Source organism: Macrobrachium rosenbergii, chromosome 4 (assembly GCF_040412425.1).
Source record: "Macrobrachium rosenbergii isolate ZJJX-2024 chromosome 4, ASM4041242v1, whole genome shotgun sequence".
NCBI lineage: Eukaryota > Metazoa > Arthropoda > Malacostraca > Decapoda > Palaemonidae > Macrobrachium > Macrobrachium rosenbergii.
This window is the reverse complement of record NC_089744.1, coordinates 42624652-42636869: the sequence shown is the minus strand read 5'-3', so window position 1 is coordinate 42636869 and position 12218 is coordinate 42624652. Positions and strand designations below refer to the sequence as shown.

At 40.2% G+C, this 12218-nt stretch overlaps 1 protein-coding gene across 25 annotated transcripts in view; it reads right to left on the bottom strand.

Moving 5' to 3' along the window:
* LOC136833412 (large proline-rich protein BAG6) overlaps nt 1-12218 on the bottom strand; it is a 225757-nt gene that overhangs the window by 185073 nt on the left and 28466 nt on the right. For all 25 annotated transcript variants that reach the window (XM_067095630.1, XM_067095557.1, XM_067095692.1 and 22 more), the window contains exon 3: nt 9288-9405. In XM_067095630.1, the coding sequence (XP_066951731.1) occupies nt 9288-9405 (118 nt within the window). The remainder of the gene's footprint in view (nt 1-9287; nt 9406-12218) is intronic.

Below are 12218 nucleotides of genomic sequence, written 5' to 3'. Positions count from 1 at the left end.
GAAAACAACGTTTATCGTTTCCTATCAGTTAGGAGAGCTACTGCAGGTGGATACTGCTCTGGTTGGTGATTATCTTAACTCATAGTGACATGGCGGTATAGCCAAGGGTCGCTTCCTACTTAGGGGGAACTTTGCATCTAGGGAAGTGCTCCGATGGCTAGCAAAGCATGACAGGTGCCCACCCTTGCCCTGGGCACAGCACCAAAATAAAAACCACCAGATAACACTGACACCTAAACTGAAATAAAACCACAACCCATCCACTGGGAGTGGTGGGGGCTCCAGGTACGTTGTATCCTCTGGCTCTCCAAACTCAGCACCTTACTGAAAAGGTGAAGAGATAGTAAGAGAACATCCTGTGCTTCCTTCCGCGATGCCATGAGAGTCACTAAAAATGGTCTCAAGGTATTGCAAAATTCTGACACTTTATTGTTTAAGCTTTCATAAAAATACTGAGAAGTAAAGATCGCTTACACTTCCGATAGGTATATAGTAGAATGGACGTAAAGAGCATATAGTGTCTGAAAACTACAGAGGTAGAGGCTGTTCTGACATCTTTAGCTTCACTTCCAAGTATGCAAAAAAAAAAAAAAAAAAAAAAAAAAAAAAAAAAAAGTCCAAAATGAAGTCCATATAATTGGAGGAGAACACATTTAGACGGAGGAAGAGACGGGTTCTTGCCATAACTCCCAAGGTTATGGATGGTCCTCTGATTTCAAGTTCAGCTCAGGGAATTTCTGAAAAACTCCAACTGGACAGAGAGCTCTCTATACTACTTCCGAGCTGGAGAGTTCTACGGGGCGCTTGTAGCAAGAGTTAGAGCCAGACGAGCTGGGTGCCAGGTGAGTTAGGGGGTCAGGAGCTGGCGGACGCTCAGAGCATGAGTTGGCGCTAGGTTGTGACTGGCGCCAGGCAAGCTAGGAGTTCAGGAGCTGGCAGACACTCGGAGCATGAGCTGGTGCCAGAGGAGCTGGGTGCCAGGTGAGCTTGGCGCTCAGGAGCTGGCAGACACTAGGAGCGTGAGCTGGCGCCAGAGAAGCTGGGCACCAGGCAAGTTAGATCATGAGATGTCGGGTGCTACTGGAAGTCAAGAGAGTCCGTAATGATCTAAATGGAGAAAGAACGAATCCAGGCCTTGGATGGGACCTTGAACTTGTCTAATATACCCAAGGGTAACAACAATCCAAGTCAATTTCTTCCTTGATTGGATGGGTAAAGGACTTGAGGAGGGACGGAGAGTTAAGCAAAGCTCTTTACAGGCAGTCCCTGGTTATTGGCGGAGTTCTGTTCCTGACAGTGTGATGATAAACGAAAATCGGCGATAATGGTGCCAATACCTAGTTAACGGTGCTGATATCCGGTTATCGGCGCTGATAACCGGGGATCAGTGCCATGATAACCGGCGATCAGCACCGGTAACAGGGGATCGGTGCCGATAACTGGAGATCGGTGTTGAAAATCCGGTTATCATCGTCACTAGACAAGTGCCGTAAAACCAAATTGCTGATAACTAGGGACTGCCTGTTCTCCTAAATGGAGAATTACTAGAGAACCTAGACCACCTCAGAAAAGAGGTAAACTGTTATTAGGTCACAGATGTCTCAAAAGGGGAGAGGACAGAAAATCAACCCCTTAGTCTGGGAGATGTAGCTAAAAGATTGACATCTGCATGCCATAATCTTTGCGACACATCTCAAAACCTTTCCGAATGACAAGCCTCCGGATCGCCTGAAGCCTGTCCAGGCAAGAGCGGACCACCTTTGACAGTATCTCCTGAGGGAGGTTGATGGAAGAGAAATGGTTGGGGAGGGAACCTGGAGGGTCCACCAACAACTGTTACAGATTCGGGAGTCATTCTACATAGGACTGAATGGGGCTATGAGGGTCCTCGTAATGTTACAATGAGACTGAAACTTATTTAGAGCTTCCCTAAACCATAAGACTGAAACTTATTTAGAATGTGTATGGCAAGGAGAACCAAGAAGGATCAGTCTGTATATGGCGGAGCTCTTCGTTGGGCGAGTCGGTAGAGCTGTGGACTGGCACTCACCAGGACCAAGTTCGAGTCCCCGGCCGGCTGATGAAGAGTAAGAGGAATTTATTTCTGATGATAGAAATTCATTTCTCGCTATAATGTGGTTCGGATCCCAAAATAAGCTGTAGGTCCTGTTGCTAAGTAACCAATTGGTTCTTAGCCACGTAAAATAAGTCTAATCCTTCAGGCCAGCCCTAGGAGAGCTGTTAATCAGCTCAGTGGTCTGGTAAAACTAAGGTACACTAACTTTTTTGTATATGGCGAGTGTTGCCCATACTGGAGGGTTTGGGACCGGAGAATCCAAGGGAGGAGGCGAAGCGTCCTTGTGGTGACAGACAGGCCCAACGATGTCTCACCCTATAGAGTCCACATATCCCAAGAGAACAGGGAATCGAAGGCCCACTCGGAAGGAAGGACACTCTTCTGATGGCTCGATACGACTGCCAGGCCTTTAGAGCCCTGAAAAATTTGCGTGGCCAGAATACTTGAGTGATTTGCCCACTGAAGTTCATTTGTTGTAGGAGGATCATGGCGCAAACTGAGGACAAAGTGCGGACTCATTGTCAACTCTGCAGCTCGTGTGGACTGACAGTACAGTAAACCCCCCGTATTCGCGTTCTCACGATTCGCGGACTCACGTATTCGCGGATTTCATTGTGGAACGTATCTACCCATTATTCGTGGAAAATTTGCCCATTCGCAGTATTTTTCACTGAGAAATATTCACTAATTACTGTATTTTCATATAATTTTCATGACTAGATGACTTTTTGTGATAAAACTATTAAAATACTCAGGTATAAGCCTTTTTAGAGGGTTTTTCTTGTGTTTAAACTATCAAAATAGGCAGTTCTAAGTGTTTTTAGAGGGGTTTTAAGTATTCGCAGATTTTAGCTATTCAGGGGGTGGGTGCAGTACACATCCCCAGCAAATACAGGGGGTTTATTGTACCTCGTACAGCCTGAAGCATATGCGGGACTGTACATGGAACAGAACTTATATCTAGCACTTAAAAAAAGGGGCTGCAAAATCCATAATCCACCAAAATCTAGGCACAACAAAAAACAGAGGTCTAGTCCAAAACCAGGCTGTGACCAACTCTGTAGGTCAAACACAATCCTCTAAAAAAAGAAGTTGGACCGAAGGAGTGACAGAATGAACCACAGTAAAAATGTAGGAAGGCTGAGATATGAAGCTAGCCTCCCTACCTTGACAGGAAGCAGAGCATGGCAACCATAATTGCGTGATGAAACAAAAACACATTAAAGTGCTTGTCTGCGCTGGAAACCTTGGAACTGGATGAAAAAGTAGGACTCGTATGATGCGTAATCTTGACTAACGATGGTGGACGACACAGTCCCCAGAGGAACATCCACTAAGTTTCTGAGCTAAAGAAACTTGCAGACCATCTGAAAATTCTTGGCAGATGGAAAAAAGCTCCAAAAATTCTGAGGGTTGAGGCTGAAAACCAAACCAGAGGACTCTGCAATGACGATTGTGTTCTGAGGAAGAGGTGATGAAGATCTGTTAGTGCCTGATTTTGGTCTTCAAGTGACGAGATGCTTTGAGTAAGCGCCCGTCTCCTTCTGCCAAATGCTCTCTTCAGCTCGTTTGGCGCCAGCTTCACCGCTTCAGACTTCCGGACCCGACCGCTCAACACCTACTTCTGGGAGCTCGGTGCCAAAGGTAGGACTCTCAGTTTCTCTTCCTTCTTCATCGGCTCAGGAAGACTCTGCTTTAGCCCTGATTAAGCATCAACTTGAGGAACTCATGGGCTTCAAGAAAGAAGAAAACAGTTGTTTCCACAAGTAAGGACACCTCAATCCCTGTCTCTTTGGACATCTCCGTCAAGACGCCTTTCCAGTGGCTGACTAACACTACAACTCCATCAAGACGCCTTTCCAGTGGCTGTCTGCCAACACCTAAGAATGGCCTACTACAGGTCTGACTGAGGGGACAACTATTGGGGGCAACCCTCTCGGACTCCCTTGGACCACCAGTATATCTTCTCCCCAGTGCGGGGGAGCGGAACAGTGACTTTAGGTCTAGGATATCTAAGGAGCCAGATAGCCACCTCCTCTACTACACATCCAGTAAGACACCTTTCCAGTGGCTGTCTGTCGATACCTGGGACTGGCAACAGGCTCGACTGAGGGAACAACTACCCATATGCAAAACCTGACCTCCCTTGCCTTGGACCTCCAGTATGTCTTCTCCCCAGTGCGGGGGAGTGGGGCAGGGACCTTTGTCTAGGAACATCAGGGGACGAGCAGCCACCTCCACTGCACAACATTTCACTGTTGCAATGGTTAAATCCATGTTAATCGAAATATAAGGTTGGCAAAGGCATGGGAAGGAAGCGAGGGAGCAAGTGGATATATGAGGGCTAGTAGCACGAGAGAATTGGGACCAAGTGGGCATGAGCTGGCGCCGGGTGCTGCGTGCTCTGAGCTGGGTCAGGGAGGCAAGAGGCATGTGGAGGCTGGAGGCGGGTGGGGGTAGGTAGCGGGCACTCCTGTGCATGCGGTGGCGGGAGGAAGCAGGCGGAGGGTGGAGGCTAGTGGTGGACGTTTCACTGATTTTTGGTAATCGCGGTTACCAATTACTTCATGAAAAATAATCAATTAGTAATCGATTACTAACTACTTTTTATCTCTTTATAGCAATTTCTGGTATCTGGGCATAAAATCATGTGTAATTATGTGAATAGCATTAGCATTTTATATGTTGACATGTATGCATTTTTAGATAACAAATGTATGTGTATCTTCTAAAATAAAAGAAAAATTTAAATCAAAAAGTAGTACAGTATTAGCATTAAAGTGTCAAAGAAAATCCAACTCTAATACTGTAGAACAATGTGTTTTTATTCTCTAATTAGTGATCAAATCCAGCAACCGATTACGGCCACCACAAGTGGATGCAAGTGGCCAGCAGTGGAGGCTTGGAGCTAAATATGTGGAACGTTAATGATTGCGTGATACCAGGAAAAACACCTCCATATGCCAGGGCCATTCGAACCGTCTCTGTAACGTTCCAAAGTACTGCCGAAGCATGAACTGGTAGCCGATACTCAGCTGTCGAGAACAATTCCTCCTAAGGCTCACTGCAGCCAAACAGCACACACCTTTCTCTCTTTACTACACTCCAGACCCAGTAAACAAAACAAACGTTTTAGCCTAATGGAATGGCGTAACATTTAAGAATTACTTTAAAATAATTTATCAGAGGCTTGTGAGATGCCTATGCCCAATAAAAAATAAATTGCAAATGTCTGGCCTAAAAGATGGTGTAACATTCAAGAATTACTTTAAGGTAATTATTTACTGGCAGTTTGCAAACAGCCTATGGCTGGTAAACAAATCCTAAAAGCAAAAGTTTGTCCTAACGGAATGACGTAACATCCAAGAATTACTGTTCAAGCAATCACTTACCAGTGGCTAGGTGTAACCTATGCCCAGTCAACAAATCATAAATGTAAAAATTTTGGCCTAAAGGAATGGTGTAACATTCGAGAATTACTTTTAAGACCAAACTATTAACAGCGACTTGCAAGTAGCCAGCTTGTTGATGAATCTGAATCAAGGTAATAACCAAAAAAAGCACAGGACTCATCCTGAAAGACCTCTGCTTGAAGGCTATGAAATACTTGCTCTGGTGGTTGTGTAATATTACCAAAATGCGGTGATATAACCAGAAAATAGGAATAAGCTGTTGTAAGCACTCAATGTTTAGTCGAGTAAGGCAAAAAACCAGAATGAGATGGTTAGCTAAGTCGTTCCTAGTACTGTATTGCCATTAGGGGGTGGTACTGTGCACCTAGACTGAGCGACCGAAGCGCTACCCACAAAATTTCAATTCAGGCTGCCATATGTGGAAAAATAATAGCTATGTAATTACTGGGTAAGTCACTTATGTTAAACTTAAAATATATTTATATACATTTACATATATACTTACTTGTGTAAATCCTTACACAAGTTTACACACACACAATATATAAATTTACACACCAATCAATACCAATAAAAACTAAAATCTTAAAAACCTAGTTCTTATAAGATTATATGTGATTATATCTTTTATAAATATCAAATGTAATACATGCAGTCCCCAGTTCACGGCCATGTGGTTATACAGCACTTGTTTAGTGACGAAAATTGGCAATTTTTGATGCCAAAAATTGCTGATTTCTGCTTATCGGCGCCAATAATTGGGTATTGGTGCCGATACATACCTAACAGAGGCGCCAATAACCAAAAATCGGCACTTTTTGGTGCCGATAAGCCCCGAAAATCGCCGATTTTCGGTTATCATCACACCCTCAGAATGGAACCCCTGCCGATAACCGGGGACTGCCTGTACACTGCAGTTGTCATCTGAAATTGTGCATAGCTGATGTCTGACACATGTAAGACAATAAAACTGGCCAGCACAACAGTGGACACAAACATGGATTACCAATCTCCAATACAAAAAAAAACTGGTAATCTCCAATACAAAAAATTGAGTTCAAAAGGTGTGGGCAATTCTAAGGTGAGAAAGACATGTTTCATGGCCGCTATTAATATTATCAGGTGAGGGCCAAGGTTGTGCATTTGTTTGTATTTTTTTGTATTTTTGTTATTTAGAAGGGAGGGTAAGCCCAATTCTTTTGCCATTCTTTTCTTACACTATACTGATGTATCACAGGTTTCATGGCAGTGTGTGGTGCCTTCCTATGACTGACCACATTTTCTAGAGATGCTTTCTCTGCTTCATCATGAGCTGGTACCCAACAACACTGTACAACCTTGGACTTATAGGATAAGCAGAACAACCTTTTTGAATTTTAGCTAAAAAAGGACTATAAACATTCACTTGCTTTATAGCAGATACACAACCATAAGAATCCAAGTACAGTACGGTCCCAAATTATGCGTGATCGGATTATGCGATTCCCCTTTTATGCAGTCGCTAGTACTCAAAACAAAGATTTTCTGTATCTGCAAAGCCATTCCAAGTCTGCGAGTCACACACCACAAAACGTATGAAATCCTGTCTTTTCATGTATTTTTTTTTTTGGGGGGGGAGGTTCACAGATGTCTGAGAGAAGGGGGAAATGCGAGAGAAAGATTTCCTGCTCAGCCACTGGCTAAGACGGAAGGCTCCGCCTCACATATTTGTGACGTCATTGCGCGGTGTGTATGAATGATATCTTCATCGGCATTGTTTTGTTCTCAAGTCGTGTGCTAGCTGTCGTTACTCGCATTATTCAGATCTGCGAAGTGTAGCCTGATCATCCACATCATGTCTGAATCTGGCCAGAAGTCGAAGAGGAAGACCTATTCTCTCGAAACGAAAAAGCTTGTCCTTAAGCTGAAGGAAGAAGGAAAAAGCAATTGTGCAATCAGCCGCCAGCTGAACATGAGTGAATCAACGGTAAGGTGCATCGTGGAGAATAAGGAGCAGATCATGAAGATGTGTGACTCTTATGGTTCATCAAGCCTTGATTCATGCAGTTATGCATCCACAATTAGCAAGGAGCTGATAAAGATGGAGTGCTTTTTAATGCTATGGATTAGCAGGAAGGAGAGTGAGGGTGTTGGCCTTGACAAGAAAATGATAATGGACCAAGCAAAGATCTTCTACACATTCATCTGCAAAAAAAACCTGTTGCCCTTTGGCTTTAAGGCCTCAACTGGGTGGCTTTATCGTTTTCTGGAGAGGAAGGGGATCCGCAATCTTACCATGACAGGGAAGAAAAATTCAGCAGATGAAGTGGCAGCCAAGGTATTTCCTAGCATCCTGAAGGGAATAACTGAAGAAGGAGGTTACCAACCGGATGCCATTTATAATATGGATGAGGCAGGCCTCCAGTACAAAAGGATGTCCAAGTCAACTTTCCTAGCACGAAAAGTTAAACAGGCTCGAGGGAGGAAAGCCGATAGATCAAGGTTAACTGTGCTATTTTGTGTAAATAGCACTGGCATGCACAAGATGAAGCCCCTTGTTGTGCATACAGCCAAACACCCTTGATGCTACAACCGTCTTTCCGATATGAAAGATGCACAAGTGTACTAGAGGTCATCGAGGTCATCCAAAAAGGCATGGGTAACGTCGACCATTTCGCAAGATTGATTCCTCAACTGCTTTGTGCCCGACGCCCGTCGGAAGTGCCTTCAGGATGTTTGCCTTGGCCATAATGCAATTATTCGCATAAGGTATGTGTATAGAAATCTGTGATTTTCCAGTTCTGCGAGGCCATGGATCGACCAAATTCTCGCATAATTGGGGACCCTACTGTATATGGTGTTGTTACCTCTTACGTAAAAGCCTTATTCTAAAGCTTTTTCTATAGCTGTCATTTCGGCAATGTATAATCTGATACTCTACCAGAACATATCACATCTTTGCCAACCTTTGCACATGCTACATAATGTGTATATTTCATTGCATTAGTGAATAATTTAGCTGACTTATGTATCTGATTATGACCTACAAATATTACTTACTCCTTTATCAGAAATATCCTTTTGTTTAAAGTTTTAGCATATACCGTACTTCATGTTGTGGAATCATCCATGGTGGAAAATTACAAAATTTAAATGGCTCAGTTTTTTGCACTTAGTTGTATATATTTTTCAGTCTGAAATGTGTGGGTATTTATAAATACATGTATGCATCTTATCTCAAAACATTTTGTGATTATTGTGCACTAAACATTTTGCAATTACTGAGCACTCTATCCAGTATTTTTGAGTAATGTTTATTTCATGCAGCGTGTGTGTGTGCATGTGTACATGTTAATTCTTGCACTGCATTCAGAACTGCAAACACTGAATGTTATAAAAACAAATTATAGTCTTTTTTGTTTTGTGTGGCTTTTGTGTATCTTTCATATCTTGTAAATGCAAGCAGTCAGAACTATAGTACAGTAATCAGATGTATTTTTGCTAGGCTATATGATATTTTACATATTTTTATAAGAAATCAAGTTTGCAGATACCTCTGAAATTTGTAACTGTCAAACCTTAATGATAATTACAAAATACCAGTTTGGATAAGCTATTAATTACTGTGTATGGAACTGATGCACACTATGTGAATCTCTCCTAGGTATCACATGTAGGCTATGCGGCAATCTTCATTACTTACTGAATTTTGTTACTTATTAAGAGGTCAAAACCCAGAACAGTTCATTAAGTTGAGGTACCACTATTTATTAATCATGAATACAACCTTGTGATGAGAATAATTAATAATCACTCACTATAATCAGCCAATTTTTTATCATCCTGAAGAACTCGGCCACAATAGATGAGTCTCTGTTTGTCTGCAGGGATGTTCACTGATGTTACTATCCTTTCTTTGAACTGTTTTACAGTTATCTGCAAAAAAGGGATATTGATCTCATATTATTCTATTAGCTTAGCATTTCCACAATAATACATCAAGTTATATTTTCCATTTTCAGTCTTAGGAAGTACTCGTAAAATACCCTACAGAAAATACATTTAAAAATCACACACATTTTGCAAGTTGCTCTAATGGACTGGATGTAGGGAATTTACGGACATAAAGAGCCACAGGTGAAGATTAATGAAGGCCCAATATGAATGACAAAAAAGGTGAATATTCCATGAGTACCACACAAATGAAATAGTATATAATAATCTTTACAGAAATGGAAGTAAAGTAATACATCAGCTCAAAGGAATTGTTTTGAGATCAGATATGATGTCATTAGAGTTGTTCAGGACTGCCAAATTGTTTTTTTAATCACCTGGACCAGTCCTAAACTTGTGAATGTGTTGCTTTAGAATAAAGTGTCTAATTTATATATATGCAATAAAACATAATTAATTACATATGAGCAGCCTATTCTGTTAAATGTTATATCATGCTTATGCCTGTAAACAAAGGTGATGTGTAAAATCATTATTTGTATTCAGAAGCAATTTAGTCTTGGGTTTGTAAACTTGCAAGACTTTCTGGTTGGATAATACTGATAATGTTGAGAAAGAGCAGGACAGCAGCAAACAGAATACAAAGTTAGTGACAAATAAAAATTAATCTATAGTACTGCAAAAATTTAACAGAGTACATTACAAGTATTTCAACGTGTCAAATTGTGTATACTAGTTCATTCAAAAAGCCACCAGCAACAACATAGACTTTGACAGAAATGCCTTCCACTTCTCAATGTTTAAATTTAAAGAGCAGTGAGAGAGTAGGTTACATCAACACCATGCAGTTATGCATCATGCTAAGCTTGACTAACTTTCAATACCCCATATAACTTTACTGAATGAACATAACATATATATATATATATATATATATATACATACAGTAATATACATACATCAGAACTTAACAATTCAAGTTGCTGCAGAATTCACACACACGAATTTTTCATTGGAACCTAACTAATGGTCATACACAAGTTTTTCGCAGACACACGTACATTTGCGATCACTGAGAAACCCAGCAAAAGTGTTTGTTTAATTTTTTATGTAATTTATAAGTTTTCAAGCTTTTATGTGTAAATTAAATAACATTAAATATTATTAAAAGTAATAATTTCTCTCTCTCTTTTAGTGAGATGAATTTTTGTGGTACATGTATATAGGTATGTTTATTTGTATGATAAATAAACTTTTTACCTTATAATAAGTACTAATTTTCAAATAATAAGATTAATAAAATGAAATAATAATAATAAAACTGTAATTACAAAATTCGTATTATTCCCTCGTCTTTTGTAAGAAGGTGGTGAAGGCAAAAGCTGTCAGACATGTCATTTAATATGACAAGAAGGGGAGTGTTGCTAATCAGTGGTCAAATTTTTCTTGTAATTCTGTGTGTGTGTGTATGTGTGTCCGTAATAATTCATAAAAAATTTCACTCTCCTAAAACATAGAGCATTTCAGAACAAAGAGAAAGTGACAGAATAAAGATGTTTTTAAAAACGAGGTTGAGAAGACTTCTAAAAATAAATCAGTGGAATAGGGGAGAGAGTCACACCATTTATTTCTTTTTTTAAGGGTACTGTATTAAGCTAACTTTTAAATGAAAATACAGTAACTTTAATTTCATTTAGTAGTTAATTTAATACTGAATTTCCATCTTTTGCAATCTAACGTAAGAATAACTTTCTTTCCCTCTCTCTCTCTCTCTCTCTCTCTGTAGTAATTCATAAATAATATAACTTATTTTTCAAGTAAGGACAATCTCTCTCTCTCTCTCTCGTGTTATTCTCTCAGTCGCCGTAATAATTGATAAATAATCTCACTCTCTTAAGTAAGGACAATCCTTATCTCTCTCTCTCTCTCTCTCTCTCTCTCTCTCTCTCTCTCTCTCTCTCATAGTTAGCGCTCACACATTTTTAAGACTTATTAATTATTAATTCTCTGTACGTCTCTACCTGTACAGTAGATAGTTTAAATTGATCTAATTTGACCTGTATCGTCTACGAAGTGTAAATGCGCTAGTGTTGCAAATACGTTCTAAAACAGTAATAACTAAGAGTTGTATTAGTCAAAATATAAAACACTTCATGAAAAAGCATTTCAGAATAAAGAGAAAGAGATGCAGAATACAGAAGTTGTTAAAATGAGGTTGAGATGATTCTAAAAATAAGATAGGAGAGAGAGAGAGAGAGAGAGAGAGAGAGAGAGAGAGAGAGAGAGAGAGAGAGAGAGAGAGAGAGAGAAATTCTCTTCCAAATCTCAGTTTTTATGTCAACCATTTATTTCTCTTTTCTAAGGGTAATGTATTAAGCTAACTTTTAAATGAAATTACAGTAAATAATCTGGGAGCATGATTAGGGTCATATTTAGTGTTTAAACTTTAGAAATAAGCATTTATTAGCATTTTTGAGACCATGCCAAACTTACGCGAAAATTCACCCTGCGCGAGGGGTTCTTGAACCTAACCTCGCGTAAGTTCAGAGTATGACTATATATATTTCAGAAAAAAAGTGGCAAATTGCTGAAAATGAAATTTTTATAATAAAATACAATGTTAAATATACTTAACAAATAATTACATAGCTATTGGTTTCTACTTTACGTGGCAGCTCAAAATTTCAAAATTGCGGTAGTGCACTTTTGTTTTGGGTGTAGGTAGCTTGCCCAGCCAACTTTCAGGGAAGAATAGGTACAACACAGCTAAAGAGCTCAATTCGTTTATGCCCTCT